This window comes from Trichosurus vulpecula, chromosome 8 (genome assembly GCF_011100635.1).
Source record: "Trichosurus vulpecula isolate mTriVul1 chromosome 8, mTriVul1.pri, whole genome shotgun sequence".
NCBI lineage: Eukaryota > Metazoa > Chordata > Mammalia > Diprotodontia > Phalangeridae > Trichosurus > Trichosurus vulpecula.
Window position 1 is genome coordinate 249,530,692 of NC_050580.1, and position 17,530 is coordinate 249,548,221.

Consider the following 17,530-nt stretch of genomic DNA (forward strand, 5'->3'; position numbering starts at 1 on the left):
GAAATGGGGAGAAAATTTGTAATTCAAACTATTGTGAAAATCAATGCTGAAAACTAAATATGTCAAATAAATAAATTTAAATTAAAAAAGAGACAAATAATATCTGATATCAGGGATTTATTTAAATTTTTTAAAATCACAACCTCCCAGTTATGTTACCATAACAAATTCAGCCTGATCTCTTAAACCCTAATTCTAATGCCTTCTATCTGTTGATTATCTCTAACTTATCCTATATGTATGTATATATTGTTTGTACACAGTCATTTGCATGCTGTCTCTCCCATTAGACTATGAATCCCTTGAGAGTAAGGACTGTCTTTTTGCTTTTTACTGCATCTCCAGCACTTAGCACAAAGTTTGGAACATAGGAGGTGCTTAATCAATGTTTACTGACTGAAAAATGGACTAAATTTACTTATTAAATTATAAATTCAAGGGGAAAATGACTATCTTTTAAAATTATTTTCTTTTTTATTATAAATTTAACAAATATGAATGTTTCAAAATACAAATATCAGAAAAGGTGGATTTTGTATGAAACTATAATTATATGCAGCATTTAAAAAATAATTTAAATTCAACCTGGTCATAAAGCTTCCCTGCTTGTCTGTATCCTCTGGGAACTTCTTTCTGCTCTATTCTGTGTTTTAAAAAATAACTCATTGCTATTTAAAAAAAATCTGTACCATTACTCACCAGCTCTTCTTCCCTTCCCCCACAAATTGTAATAAATATGGTCAAATAAAACAAACATATTATCTATGTCTAACAATTTATGTCTCATTCAGGACCTCTAGAGTCTAGACCATTTTTTTTTCCTAAGAGGTGGGAGGGATGTCATCAGTCACGACTGGCATTGACCACTGTCCTGTAGTCTTTCAAAGTTGGTTTCCTATTCATTTTTGTGGTAACTGTGTAAGTTGGTTTTTGCTCACTTCACCTTGCATCAGTTCAATATAGGTCTTCCTTTGTTTCTCTGAATCCATCATATTCATCATTTCTCATCATAGTAATATTCTACTATTTACACCAAAGTTATTCAGCCATTTCCCAATTGATGAGCACCCACTTTTTCTTCAGTCCTTCACTACTACAACAGAACTTTCCCTCTGCCTTTGACCTATCTGTGGTAGCCTGGTAGTAGTACTACTAGGTCAAGGGTATGAACAGGTTAGTGACTTTTGGGGAATAGTTCTAAATAGTTCCAAACTTTCCACAATGGTGCATTAGTGTTCCTTCTTCTCACAGTGTTTCCAATAATTACCATTCTCCTCTTTTTGTCATTTCTGTCAATATGATGGATGTGAAGTAGCACTCTGGAGTTATTTTAATTTGCATTTCTCTTATTATCAGTGATATGAAGGATTTTATCAAATATAGTTACCACCTGCTTTGCATCCTTCATATCTTTTGATCATTTATCTATTAGAGAATAGAACTATGTCCTTTCTAATTTTAAATATATTTTAGACAAGAGAAAGTATTCATTTCTATTTGGTATCAAGATCTTGGAGCTTCTGATCAATATTAGGACTTTAAAGTGATGTAACCAGTAATTTGAACACCCCTGGAAATATGGTTATGCACCCTGTTACTCTATATAATTCTATACTCATGCCTATCAATTAATTAGTCAGTATGAAAGTAGGCTCCACTTCATTTATTTGAAATTGATCAGACTTTTTCTTTGTCTCAAGGGTATTTTTTACCCCCAGACTCTTCACAACTAGCATTTATGGGTCCCACTAGCGTATCTCAGTCTAAAAGTGTTCTGTGGCCAAATCAATTTGGGAAATACTCGTCCAGTAGTCTATGTAAAGCCTATAATCCACGTTCTTCTCCGCAGCAGTCATTACCATTCACCTGAGCTATTGCAATAGCCTCTTCAGCCCTCACTTGATTCTAGTCTCTGCTTCCCCTCTATTCTCCCCCTCTATTCTCCAACATCTGCCAGGTTGATATTCCTGAATCATTGGTCTGACCACGTCGCCCTGCTGCTCAAAAAGCTTCAGGGACCCCCACTGCCTCAGAGATAAAGTATACACTGTTTGACGTTTAAAGCTCTTCACTGTCTGGCTTCAAACTCTCTTTCTAGACTGCTTTAAAACTACTTCCACTCACAGGTCATCTGCACTGTGTTCTCACTACACTGGCCTATTTGCTTATCCCAGTACATTCCATCTCCCACTCCTGCGCTTTTGCCTAGGCTGTGCCGTCCAAGACTGGAATGCTGGCTCTCTTTCCTCAACTGTTTTTTGGAATTCCTTTATGTAAAAGCCTACAGGAGGCCTTTCATGATACTCACAGTTGTTAATATTTCCTTCCAAAATTGCTTTGAGTTTACATTGTGTATATTTTGTATTTACTTATTTCTATAAATGTTACTTTGCCTCAGTAGAATGTTAGCTTCTTAAGGGCAGACTATTTTCATTTTTGCCTTGATATTCCCAGTAACTACTACAATGCCTAGCACATAGTAGGTACTTAATAAAAGCCTACTGAATTATTACTTTTTATAATTTTTGGACTATCATTACTTTAATAACCTATTTGAACCTGGAAAACCTTAGAATTTAATTTCCCTTACCTGACATGTCTGCTGAGTCTCCTGTAATGGAAAAGCAGCAGAAAAATCATTAGATCATAAATAAAACAAATGATAAAGAACAAAAATTTCAAAAACTGATTTATCAACACTAGCTTTTAGGTCATCTTATAATTAATCAGTACTGGTAGTACTGCTTTAAAAATGAAGCACTAAATAGTAACTTTACTATATCACAGCCCAAGGTAAGTCAGATAAGCTAAATTTGGGAAATAATTTTCCTTTGCTTATCACAAAAAAGCCATAACACATTTCAGATATTTATAGGAATAGTCTTCCAACTTTTTTGACTGCACAACCCACTAGAAAAAAGTTTTTGAGCACATAGTGCCAATATTTACATATTTATAAATTCTGTTATTTGTACTGTTGTAATTATGTATACTATATAACATACAGAAATTTAAAAGGGATTAAAGATGAAGTAATATTTAGTCTAATAGTCAACAGAGAGCCACTAGAATTTACTGAGTGGCAGAGTGATATGGTTCAGACCTGAGCTTTAAGAAAATACACTTTGGCAGCTGTGTGTAGGACGTATTGGAAAGGGGAGAGACAAGGCAGAAAGAACAACTAGTAAGGTAAGTAACTCCAGGTGAGAAGTAATGAAGGTATGAACTCGGGCTCAATATGAAAATAGAGGATGCAGGAATACTTCAGAGGGATGTCTATATTTAACATAGTGCTGCATTTTTGTATATTACTTTGAATACAGAAAATTTTGTTTGTTTTCATGAGCACAAAAATCCTTTTCTGGTTAGAATAGATGTATGTAAAAATGAAAATGTTCTAAGGTCCAAGCAAGAGAAACACACTAAGGGAAAGTTTCTAGCTGATCAGTTTGACTTCTTAATGTAAACAAATCAAAAGACTTAAAGGAAACATAAAGGCTGCCATGTCTATTAGGTACTCAGTCTAGCTCTGAGAGTCATAATCAGTGCAACAAAAAAACGACCCAATTATTTCAGTTCTTTGCAAATTTTCTTATAGTTGGTATGACCAACTGGCTAAATCTATAATGAACTGATTCACACTAATCACAAATACAGCTCATATGGAGAAACAAAGTATGGTATGGGGGATAGAGAACTTCCCTCAATCTTGAAAACCTGGGTTCAAGTCCTGCCTCTGACACATACTGGTTATTTGCATAACAGATCAGTGCCCAAAGTAACTCTTAAGAGTATAAATTACAAGCTGATCTGCACTGTTGGAGAGTCTTGTCCCAAGAGAAAATGAAATCACACCTACCCCAAATGGCTAATCTGAGCAAATTGACCATGTCTGATCATTTGGCTTCCCTAAATACAGTATTTTTCACTTTTGTACAGTGCTTAAGAAATCCATGCGAACCAAGACAAGAGGTTCAAAACAGCAAAGAACCAAATATGAAAATAAGAGTCAGAGAGAAGGGATAATGAAAAAAACTTCACCAATAAAAGACTTTCTTTTGGGTACCTACCTGTTCTAAACCAGTTGTGTCTCTCGTCTCTCCTCTCGTCCCCCCCCCCCCCCCCCCCCCCCTCTCTCTCTCTCTTCCTCCCTCTCTTCCTCCTTCCTTTGGACTCTCTTTTCACTATTTCCTCTTGTAAATTCTTCCACTTGATTTTAAAGCTGCTAACCTTGAGCTGTTTGTTGCTTAGAAATCTGTTTAAGGAATTTAATTTTAACCATGGGAGTTTGCATTCAATGTACTAACATTCAGGAGAGTGCTTCTATACAGGCTGTGTATTCAAAATAAACCGAGGAAAAAGAGATTGGGAACAAATAGCAAAAGAAAACTGAATACTTACTTGTGTAGAGAAAGGTTTAAAGCAATCAAATATATACATATATATGTATGTATATGTTATTTTCATTTTTTTCAAGGACATTCAGTATCCATAAAAACATTTTACAGCAGAAAAGCATTTGCCCAGAACTCATAAGACCTAGGTGCTAGTCTCAGGTTCTGCCATTCACTATTTAACCTTTGGCAAGTCACTTTTATTTTGGTGGGGGGAGGGGGAAGCCTCATTTGAGAAAGGAAGTATTCTACAATTCGAAGACAAATGCTTCAGAATTCCATTGTATTACTGGACATCAAACTTTCTATTTCCCTTTAATATCTTCTGAATTAATGGAAATAAAAAATGGCATTATACTGTGCAGAAATTGACTGGATAAGGCTCACTACTACCACTAATAAAGCATTTACTTGGAAACCTCCATTTGTTATGGCAGAAACATGTTTCAAGACAACAACTTGGATGAAATGTTGAGTAGCATGGATCTGACTCATGTGTTGTTATTGCCAATAGTAATACAAGTATTCTACATTTATGCTGTACACTTTTCATATATCTTCCTTCATTTGCTCATCATAACAACCCTACTGAAGGTACAGCATGTCTCTCTTTTCTCCTTTCATAGCAAATTTCTATAAATCAGGCCAGTTGAACAGTAGAAGTTTTTGTCATCGCAATAGTAAATTTATTAATGAATACATTAATACTAAAACATCTGGGTCCTACAACAGGATGCAAATGTGAAATATTTTTAACATTTTTAATATTTAAAATTTTAAAAATGTTTTTAATCTTTATTTATGGCCAACTCTATATCCTATGCAAGTAGGTAAATGAGTTCTTAGGTTTGCCATTCTCTTGCTAACAGTTATATTCATATATAAAATTAGGCCTTTAATGTACCAAATTCCTTCAAGATGATATAAGGGTTTTATATATATATATATACATATATATGTGTATATATACATATACATATATATACACACATATATACATAAATATCCTCAAAAATAGGGGATAAGCCAAAGATTTAAAGCATTTTTTAATTTAACGGAGTAGTAAACTTTGATAAAACAACAAGATTAGGCTTAGAAATCTAAGAATTAGGATGTATATATAAATATACACATACATACATATTTTTGATTGGGTTCTTAATGTTTCCAATGGGAAATACAATCTTTGAGTATGTTTTAGTAATAAGTTCTCAAAATTGGATTAAGGGTTTTATATATAAAATTGTATTAATAATTGTAAAGGAATTTAAATATTTTTTTCTTTTTCCCCTATTTTGAAGTATCTGTGTGATAATATTAAGGGATGGGAGAGCTCATTTTCTAAGGCAGGCCTTCTTCTTTCAGGCTGTGAATGACACCTTCCATATCAGATATAAGGTTTGGGTAAAGACAGAAAGAGCAAGTGGTATGTAAAGACTGAAATTCTCTGAAATTTCCGGTGAATTATGGGTTCCTAATTTGTTGTTCTTATAGTTCTGTTGTTAATAGGCTTAGATTCATAAGGTTTGAGTTAGTTTTCATCATATGAACTATTTATTGCAAAAGAAATTTGGGAGGTTGTACTAAATTGTAGTAAGTTTTGACATATTTTAGCAGAGTTACCTAGGAATCTCTGCAAGTGACTTGGAACCAGAGCAGAGAAGCAGAACTGCCCTGAGGACAAGGCCTATTCAAGAACGTCCAAGGGAAGATGTTTTCAGGGATGAGACAAGATAAAATGTGCTGATTAAGTGAACATTAGGAGTGGGTACCAGGAAACTTGCTGTTATTGAATCCTGACACTTGTTACTGTACTGCTTTGGGCTTGTTTGTTTGCTTGTTTGTTTCATGGTGTTTATGCTTACTGAGTTTTCTCCTGTGACCTTGGTGATATGTAAATCTCCCCTTTTAAATTAGTACACGCTGATGCCTCTAAGTGGTTTAAACTATAACCTGACTTAGTTTACTTACAGAGGAGGAAACCCAAGGCTTGGGATGAATAAATGAATCATCTACACAACAAAGCTGCAGCAGCAGAGTCCAAGACACAAATCCATGACAATGATTACCTTTTACCACCAAAACTTTTTTTAGTGGTATAGCCATAACTTGAACAAAATAAACAAACAAGTAAACAAAAAAGAGTACAGAGATAACAAATATACATAAATCCCAATATTTTTTTCTATAAAAATGTCATATAAGCCCAACATTTTTCATTTATACATTGGTTTCTTCTCAAAAATTACAAACATACCTACTTGGCCAGTTGCCACTACGTTGATAAATTTGGGGTGCTGATTTACAGTGAGGCACAGAATATCATCATTATGTTCCTGATAAAAACTCTGAGAGCCTAAAATTAAGAACATACATTTACTATTTGCTACTGAAATGCATTTTAAGAGTGACAGTTTGAAAACATTTAAGTAGAGAACTAAAATACTGCTTGTTCTAAACTAATGGTGTCAAACTCAAAAAGAAACGGATCGCTGCAGGCAACACACTGACATAAAAAGCCACAAATTAACACTACTCATGTTGAATTTCATTTATTTTGTTAAACATTTCCCAATTACATTTTAAACATGTTTGGGCAACACTGGGGAGTTCTGAGGATGTATGCGGCCTACTGCCTTGTGTTTGATATCTCCGCCTAGAGTATATCTAGGTTGCGAGGATGAATTGAAATGCTTTCATAATTTTCTGCCTGTTTCATAGTAAAAAAAATATTAGTGGGAAAGCTAAGAAATATGTGAATAAATATTACACCAATATGTTCGATCTTTCATCAAATGATGGTTTGGGTAATTTAATTATATGATGATGATGATAACAACAATAAAAGCAGCATTTATATTAAGCACTTTAAGGTTTACAAAGTGCTTTATCAATATCATCTAATTTAATCCTCAACATCTCCAAAAAGGCTAGACAGGCATTCAAGAAGATAATTTACTTTAATTTTAATTAAATAATAAATCATAAACAGTATAAGAGTAGATGTATTGCTTCTTTGGTTTCCTTCAGAGCCTGACCTTCTCTTTGGGTTTTTTGGTTGGACCCTGCTAAATTCACACTCATCCTACACATCTTTTAATTATTCACTGTGACTGGGCAACTGTTTGTATTTCCATAACAGGTTTATAGAGAAGTGCTGTTTCAGTGTGTTGTAGTATGTATAACTGAATTAATATCAGAATATAGCTCCCCTCTTGACAGTGATGTCACTAGGAAAACTATAATATACAGAAGTCTTTTTCTACTGTCAGCATGGTCATTCTAAGAGAATTATCACATTTAATAATAATGAAAAAATTCTGCTAATATCAATAGCCTCTTTTATCTTAAAGAGTTATTAATACTGTGTGAGGTTTCTTTAATACTAGAATACAACTAAATTTTTTTTAAAAAAGGGATACAGTTTTCCCAACCTGTTGCCACATTGTGTAAGATCCCAACAGATGCAGTGTGGTAAATTATATCATTGCCATCATTCAAATAGTGAACATTGTTCCTGCAATCTCTGCCTCGATAGCCAAAAACAAGTTCCAACACGAGGTCCTATCAAGAATAAGGATACAGTATTACGAAATTAAAATCCTTTAATACACTTTTTCTAAAATTTTGTCCTATGGATAATATTAGCATACTTCATGGAGCTAAATTTTGTGTTATATATATTTTAAAAACTGATGCCTAATTTTCTAATTCTAGGCATACTTCTGCACATAAAACTTTTTTTTTTATTAAGTAAAGTTAGGTTTTCCAGAGATCCTTTTCAATGCTTAGTTACTGAATGTACTTAATGAACACAAAATTGTAACACAGAACGCAGAAAAGGCATCCTCTTATCCAAAGAGTTCTGGTTTTTTCTTTAAAAATCTGATAAAGAATCAGATTGGAAAAAAGAACATGTCCTTGATATGTATTCTGAGTTTTTTTTTTTACTACTGTTAAACATTTTAATATTATTAATGACAAAGTATTCCATGTATCTAAGTCAAAATTATTCCTGATATAGGCACTTAAATCTTTCAGCCAAGTGATAAGTTAGATCCAATAATTATAAAATTTCAAATCAAAAGTAATTCATTTGTAATTTCATGAGGAATGTACCTATTATTTCAAGTTAATATAAATGCTAGATTGGAGTCTAAAATTTTTTAGAATTTGATCCCATTTAGGATTCTGTTCAGTGAAAGGGACTATAAAAGTTAACATAGACACTAAAAAGAAGAGAACATAAAAGCTAAGTTTTGATTAATATTAAAGCAAGTCAAAATTAATATCAAATCGAATTTTCCTTACCTCGATAGGTCTCTTTTTTTTGCCAACATTATTTGTCTGAAGTTTTTCAGGCTGTGGTAATGCCCTACTAACTGGTGGTCTGAAATAGAGAACTGTGAATAAGAAAAGGCCATCTGTCACCCATTCTGTCTTTTAAAAAAATCTTCTAATCTATCGTCTGAAAAGAGAAAACTGTTAAATTAAACTGTACTCACTGTTTTAATATTAAAAACCTTTATGAACACTGGATTGTAATCAGAAGACTTGGGTATGGGTTCCAGCTCTGGTACTCACTAGCTATGAAATTATAACCAAATCACAACCTGAGACTCAGTTTCCTCATTTGTAAAAGAAATAATAATGTTTGCACTATTTACCTCAGAGGATTGTTTTGAGAAAAGTGGCTTGCAAACTGTAAAACACTAAATAGTAATCTAAAACTATTATCAATCTGCAGTAATATGTGGTTGTGTCTTCTTAAGAGTTTTTCAGTAATTTTAATTTCTACATTTTTCATAATTTAAGGTACATTATTCTTAGCCCTCCTATCCCTAAAAGTAAAATGAATGGGAATTATAATCTATAGCTTAAGGACTGAAACTTCGTTGAGGATAGGATTATGTCCATTATATCCTGGATTGTAACGTTATTTTAGAAAACAAGTGGTCTGAAATAGTTAAGAGTAAGAAAAAAGCCATATATAAACCACTCTGCTTTAACAATGTCTCTTAATCTACCAATCATAATGCAACCACTTACTAAATTTGTATAGCATAAATCATTAAGGATTTAAAAGCATTCACTAGGTTTTTAAAACCTAATTAATCCTCATAACATCCTTCTGAGGTGTATAGGAATCACGTATCCCCAATTGTAAAACTGGGGAAACAAATTTAAGTAGGTCAAGTGATTTGCTCATTTTCACATAAGCTAGTGGTCAAACTGGGAATAAAAGTTAGGGAATTTTTAGCTCAAACCACTGTTTTTTGCTTTTCTGCAATATACTGATAGGACATAGAAGGAGGGAGCATATAGAGAAGTACAGAGAGGAAATCATGTTGTTGCTAATTAATCCAAGTAGTTCTTTGTGTCCATGATGCCAAATTAGAGCCAAGAGTGACAATGGAATAACCCCAGGATGGGGAACCCGCAGCCTTGACGCCACATGTGGCCCTCTAGGTCCTCAAGTGCGGCTCTTTGACTGAATCCAAACTTCACAGAATGAATCCCTTTAATAAAAGGATTTGTTCTGTAAAACTTGGACTCAGTCAAAAAAGTAATGATACAAACCATTCACCAGACACAGATAACCTAGTGAAATGGGTATATACTAAAGAGGTTGCTGTCATTCTCAGACTCATTTTTCTCACTTTATGACCATGAGTCTGCTTTTTAAAATTATATATATGAAACTCCTTTAACCAGGAAGGATTTTTAATCTAAAATTGTTTTAATTTTTCTATATAACATAATCTTTCCTCAGGAATTCTTTTCTAATAAATAAATGACTAATTTCCAACATTTCAAAATTTGAACAAAACTCTCTAAGTTTATTTTTATGCTTTACAGGCAGCAAAGAGCTTTTTTGCAATTGTTTTATCCCTATCACTAGTAAATCAACAAACTCCCCTCTTATTTCTTCCATTCCGGCACTGTCAATACATTTCTGATTTTTCTCCTCCTTAACCTTCACAACCTTGAGTGCCAGCTTGCTTTATTAATCAATTTTAACAAACTGTGATCAAAACCAAGACTTCCTTGCTTTCAAAATGCCTATTATTTGACAATCAGTCAAATGTGTAGGTTCATTAATTCGACACAGGCTACTATTCAGGAATCTTAGACTCTGAGAGAAGGAGGATTAAATGATTTACTGAAAAAAAAATGATTTATTGAGTACAAATTAATTTTACTACACTCTGGCCATAACATAACAGCACAAAATTTGGTAGATGGAGCTATCTTGGCTCCTAAGGAAAGGACGTTATACTAGAAGGATATCATATAACATTTATAAATCATATAATAGAGAACCAATGAATAGACTCTGAGGACAGTATTATAGTATGGTATCAGTGTTAAAAATATTTAAGAAAGTTTATTTTTCATCCAAATCCATTGCAGAAAACTATGCTACAATAGGACCAGGAAGAAGATATACAAGATCAATTAACATTAATCAGGGTGTTGAGGGAGGATGGTCATATAACAGGTCTTACCCTGGACCAAGACTTCCAAATCTATTGCTTCACAAAGAGATTGGCACTCAAAAGCAGAAGTTAGCAGGAGGAAGGATCTCTCCACCTATGATTGGTACTTGCTATGAATCCCATTTGTAAATATTCATTGAACAATTAGTGCATAGCATACAAGTTACTTACTCCCATAAAAAAGAAACACATTTCACATTATGAACCTCCTTCAGTTTGTAGGAACTTATTTAAAATCCTTTGCTTATTTTACATAAATGGTATGAAACAGTGAGTTTTTCCTTCTTATCATTATTCAAGAATTCTACAGACTAAAATCCAATTAGATAAAGCAAATTCAACTAAAACATCAATAACATTTTCACATAGGTGAAAAGCGGATTTAATATACTGATTTGGAGCAACTATATGAGCTGTAGGTTAAATCACAAAATAGTTGATATGAATATGAGAATACATGTTCAAAATGTTTCTTACAAATTGCATATCTAAAACAGTATGTTGAGGATTTTATTTGTGCATGTGTAATATCTAATAAACACACATTTACATATGTTATATGTTCAGAAGCAGCATGGACAAAACGCACAAAAACATGAAAAACTTTTCAGAGGCTAATATGAGAATTTCAAGAATTTCCAAAAGAGAATCCAGATTTTCAACTATCATGCAACTTTTATTTTGTAAAAAATGACACTTAAGAATCTTCTTGCCATTCTTTAAATATCCGTGAATGAAAAATGAATTAAAAGACCATGTTATATTTAAAAGTATTTCCTGCTGGAAAAGATATGTTATACATTTACCTGAGAAAATAAAGACAAGAGAAGGTATTGCTTTAAGGCTACTTGATTTCAATTTGAACAGGACAATTAAATTTCATTAAGTATAACTATCTAATATCTCTTTTCTTTTTAATTATAACTTTTAAGAAATCATTATAAATTGGAAACTTGTTTTAGTAATCTTCCGTTTGAAGCAAAGTTTTTTTTTTCCTAAAGTAGCTTAAAATATTGTTTGAGGAAATCAAGAAACACTAATACATCAACTTACATATAATAAAAATTAAATGGTCAACTCTATAGATTCTGGACTTATTTTCTCTGAAAAATCTACAAAAATTATTTTGAATAAATTTCAAGGGGTGCCAATTTTAGCCAACATCAATAAATAAAAAGCAACTGACATGCTTGTGCATATAAAAATTAATGTTAAATAATTTTTTGAAAAGAATGGTCTACATATAAGACAAACTGTTAAAAAACTATATAGCATTTTACTTTAAAAAGGGAAACCATTTCACCTAAAAATGTAAATAGCTGATATCTTTTGCTTTCCTAAAAGTTATGGTTATGTAAATTTCTTCATCAATGTGTCAAACACTGAAAAGAAGCACATTACTGTAGGTTAATAGAATTCAACTTTTAGTCTCTTCCAGAGATTAGCAATGATTTGCCAAGTGGAACTGTTTGTATAAAGAGTAAATTTGCCAGCCAAATACTAGATAAAGCTTTCATCACAAATGCATTTTGCTAAAAAGCAAAAACATTACTCTATCAAAAAATTTAATAAATAAAAGGCTATTTCAGTGGAACTCTAACCCTGAAACAAAATGAGAAAGTTTGAAGATAAGTGAGGTACATTCAAAGACAGATTATTAATGATGAAGATGAAAAATAACGAAATACAAAATGAAGAACTATTAGTATAGCAAAAGAGAAGAGTTACCTGGAACCCCTTTTCAGCAGCAGGTAAAAAAAGAAAAAGATTACAAGTTTGCATATTAGCTATTTGTAAAATGTTTCTATTTTACATGTAACAAAAGGTTTTTCCTCCTTTCTTTAGCTTATACCTGCTATAAGAGGATTAAATTCTTCCATTAATTGTGGTGAAAGTTCAAAAAAGGAGATAAGAATGAAAATAAAGGATTACAGGTTTAGAAGTGGAAGGGCCCTGGGGCCCTTTGCAGGCCCTAGACAGATTGCCTACTCTGCTTAGTGGATAATACAATCCTTCTAGTGGGGGATAAGAAATGCACAGAAATGACTGCCTACAATATAAGTTAGAATGTGCATAATGGCTATCAATCAAAAAGTGGAATAAAAGATGAGGAAAGGGAGATCAATTCGACCTAGATAAGGAACGATTTACAGGTCAAGATCTGAGCTGAGTAGTAAAAGAAGAGAATTTTAACAGATGGAGATGTACTGGAAACCTTTCTAGACAATGGTGAGGGATAAGGGGAGGCTGAGGTATGTGTAAATGCAGAGGGGTAAAAGAAGCCAGAACACAGAGTCTGTGAAGGAAAGCAGTGTGAAATAAAGCTAGAAAGGTAGGCTGGAGTCAGATTTCTGGAAGGTTTTGAACTTTTAGGTGGTGTGGTGGACATGGTGCTAAACTAAGAGTCAAGAAGACCTGAGTTCAAATCCTGCCTTAGAAGCATAGCTATGTGTCTCTAGGCAAGTTACTTGATTTCTCTCAGCCTTAGATTTTGCATAAATATAACGGGGATAACAATAAGATCTACTTCCCAGTGCTGTGAGAATCAAAAGTTAATATACATAAAGTTCTTTGTAAACGTTAAGGTGCTATACAAACGCTAGTTATTATTAGTGGTGGTGGTGGTGGTGGTGGTGGTGATAGTAGTAGTAGTAGTAATAGTAGTATGGGGACATCTATTTCACTGTTGCACATCTTCGTTAAAATGTTCTTACTCAGAGTGAAGTAAAATCTTTTCCATATAACTCAAACCCTAGTTCTTTCTTCTGGAGTAAAATGAAATGAAGTCCAAAATGAATCTCTGCTGTGTTGACTAGGGATTATAAAGCTAACTGGTATGATAGGAAGAGTTATACTGAAATGAATTTAGTTGATAACAGTTTGATATTTGAGATCCTCTAATACGTGAAAATTAAGGGTTTTGTCAAGTAAGTTTAACAAACATGTTTTTGTGAAAAAAGCTCTTTATAAACCAAACCATTCTAATTATGGCAACAACCATCATATATACAATATGTAAACATAACCCTGACCATAAGTTTTTTTCTTCTTATTCAAGTATATCAATCTTGTTTTCTAAGTAGTCATGTAAAATTACATCCATTTAGTTGAATGTTTTCTTAGATCACGTCAGAATCTGTTTTAAGTCAAAAGAAATTGCAATGCACAAAACAAAAATCAGATAGGTAATTTTCAAGATAAAGTACAGATTTTTATAAAAATAAAGAGGATTTCTGAGCAACATTTCCTATTAACACTTACCTGACTACTCCCTGCCTTCAGAAAAAGCAAAGGGAAAAAAGAAAAGAAAAAGAAAATTGAGTAACTATGAAAACCATATGAATATAAATTAAGGAAACAAAATAAACTAAGGCAATATTTGAGTAGAAATCTAAGAACAATGAAAAGAGATAAACATATTAATGTTGTTGGCTCCTTTTGTGTCACTGAAAAAGAATGTTCCCCCAAACCTGTATTTAATTGCTTCAAATGATACAAACTATAAAATGCAGATACATATAGACTTTATTAGTCTATATATTAGACTTTATTACAAACAAAAACTATGAAAAACTCAGAAAAGATAAATATGACTGAATTACACATGCCAAAACAATAACAGTTAACATCCATATAGTGTCTACTACAAGCACGCACTGTGCTGAGGTGTAGCCAGAGTGTCCTTTGTCTTCTTTGAATGACTCAGCTTACCTCATCGAGCCTTGCTGGGCCATACCTGGGAGCAGAGAACTTCCTGTGTGATGAGTCATGGGGCTGGCTGAGGGCATTGTACTCATGCTCTGGTGTGGTCAGGGTCGCGTGAGCATCAACATGAAAAACTGACAAATCCGTAACCAAAGACATGTCCCATATATTTTCCCATAACTCTTTACCCCAAACTTGTTTGCCATGAATCTCCCAATTCTGATTCCTCCATATAGGCATCCACGTAGCTAATCCATTAGCTACCGCCCACGAGTCAGTAAACATATGACACTGTCGTCCCTTCTCCGTTCTGATGGCCTGATGCACTGCCATCAGTTCAGCATACTGGCTACTTCCCCCTATCCCAGAACTTTCCAGAGTTTGCCTAGTACAGGTGTTATAGGCTACTGCTTTCCAATGTCTCTTCTGTCCTAAATACTTTGCTGTCCCGTCAGTAAACCAAGCATGTTTCTTCTGTTCTACATTTAGTCCATCATACCCATTATTCCATTTCACTAAGGATGGCACCACCTGTTGCTTAGATTCAAGGGGTTTTCCATTTCTCTCAGTGCCAATGTTCGCCACCAATTCATGTAAAGCAGAAACTCCACTTTTGCCTGCTCTGGACCTATACTGAATATACCACTTCCATTTGATTATGCTCGCCTCTTGTGCATGTCCAATTCTGTGAGAAGCTGGGTACTCATTACCCAAGTCATAATTGGAATTCCAGGCCTTAATATCACTTCATGACCCAGAGTTAGTTGCTCAGTTTCTACTAAAGCCCAATATGCAGCTAACAGCTGCTTCTCAAAAGGAGTATACTGCGCTCCAGATGAGGGCAGTTTCCTTGACCAAAAGCCTAAAGGTACACTTCAGCTCTGTTGTTTTTGCCACAGACTCCAGTTTGCACAGTCATCTTGTACAGTCACTTGTAACTCCACTGGCCCATTTTGCATAGGCCATAAGTCCAGAGCTAATTGTATAGCAGCCTTTGCTTCCTCAAAAGCTCTACTTTGTTCAAGGCCCCAATCAAATTCATATTTCTTTCTGGTGACTTTATACAAGGGTTTTAAAATCTGTCCCAAATGTGGGATGTGGTGTCTCCAATAACCAAATAGCCCTATGAACTTTTGGGCCTCTTTCTTATTAGTAGGGGTGGGAAAATCCTGGATTTTTTTGTCGAGCTTGTGAGAGAATTTCTCGCAGTCCTCTATTCCACTGCATCCCCAAGAATTTTACAGTTTGAGCTGGCCCTTGAACCTTTGCGGGGTTGATTTCCTATCCTTTGCTTTTCATATGGTCAATTAATAATGCTAAACTCTCGTCCACTTCTTTTATATTCTTTCCCTGTATCATGATGTCATCTATGTAATGTGTAAGCTGTACACCAGGTAGCTTTAATTCATCCAAATGCTCAGCTACAATCCTGTGGCAAATACTTGGGCTATGAATATATCCTTGTGGCAGGCATGTAAATGAATACTGTCGGCCTTGCCAAGTAAAAGCAAACTGGTTCCATTACTTGGGGTCTATTGGGATCGTAAAGAAGGCATTGGCCAAATCAATAACTGCATACCAAGTCCCTTCATGTTTTTGTATTCTCTCTATCAAAGTAACTGTGTCTGGAACAGCAGCATACAAGGGAGGAGTCACTTTGTTCAGCTGTGTATAATCTACTATCATCCTCCATGTCCCATCTGACTTTCAGACTGGCCAGACAGGATTGTTCCATTGAGTAGTTGTAGGGACTAACACTCCTGCTTCAACACATTCTCTTATAGTGTTGGCAATTTCATCTTGCCCACCTGGCACACGATATTGCCTCAAAGTAATTACTTCAGAAGGTTCGGGCAAAGTGATTGGATCCATCTTGATTTTCCCCACTAAGACTGCATTAATGCCTATTTTCCTCACAGCAAATTGGTATTTCCCTTCAGGTAAATTTAAGGTCATACCCTTCAAAATGCCCATTCCAATGATGTATTCAGGAATAGGCACAACCACCACACTATATTCTTTCTTGGGCAACTGTCCAATTTTCATCATCAATTTAACTTGTCTGGCTGATATTTCAGTCCCTCCTAGTCCTGTGATGGTAATAGGAGTTCCATAGCTGAACTTGTCTGGATTCCTATAGATAAGGGTGGCCTCAGCCCCAGTGTCTATTAATGCCCTAGTTACTGTACTTGACCCATTTTTCCAATATATGGTCAAGTTAATGTGAGGTCTGCAATCCAGCTTGCGTATTTCCTTAATTTGGGCTGGGGCTCGGCCTGTTTCCTAGCATTCCCTAGCATGTGATTCACTTGGGTATGAAGGTTCAATGTCTGTAGCATTTGCAGGAGCAGTTCTTATTTCCCTATCTCTCCTGTTATCGAGTCCTTTATCTCGGAAAATTCTGTACAAGTCATTGGCTGGAATGCCATCTATCACTTCAAAACCTACCCCTGCTCTCAATAGAGCAGTGAACATTTCTTTTCTTGTCACTCCATTTTGGCGCCAAGTTTGCTGGCCATTCACCCTTCTCTCTCTCGAGGAGATCTATCCCTTCCCAAGTCTCCTAAGTCATGTAACTGTAAAATCTTATTTATCACCTCTGTAAGATGGCTCCCTACTTCCCCAAGTAACAGATTCAAAATTAGTTGTTTATAAGCAGGGGGAGCTGTTCTAATTTTTAAATTCCTATGAGGGATTCCTATGGGATCATTGTGATATTTGTCTGCAGTTCCTGTCATGATAGCAGTCTTCGTTACCTCCTCCTTTAGTCTCGTGATACAATCTTTAAGTGAATACCAGGGTCTGTGCTCAGTGGGCCACATAGAATCAGTAGTATATCTCTTATTGCATCCCACAGCAGCTAACGCTAACAGAGTAGTCCTGCTAGCATCATCTCCTCACTGATGATGTTCCCTAAAAGCTTGCTGAATT

The 17,530-nt window shown here is 34.5% G+C and overlaps 1 protein-coding gene across 1 annotated transcript in view; it reads right to left on the reverse strand.

The window, feature by feature from the left end:
- The window catches only part of EML5 (EMAP like 5), a 186,527-nt gene that overhangs the window by 29,329 nt on the left and 139,668 nt on the right, over nt 1-17,530 (reverse strand). The window contains exons 29-33 of the mRNA XM_036736732.1: nt 14,156-14,170; nt 8,706-8,784; nt 7,829-7,958; nt 6,652-6,750; nt 2,591-2,611 (exon numbers count right to left, since the gene is read on the reverse strand). Of these exons, the coding sequence (XP_036592627.1) occupies nt 2,591-2,611; nt 6,652-6,750; nt 7,829-7,958; nt 8,706-8,784; nt 14,156-14,170 (344 nt within the window). The remainder of the gene's footprint in view (nt 1-2,590; nt 2,612-6,651; nt 6,751-7,828; nt 7,959-8,705; nt 8,785-14,155; nt 14,171-17,530) is intronic.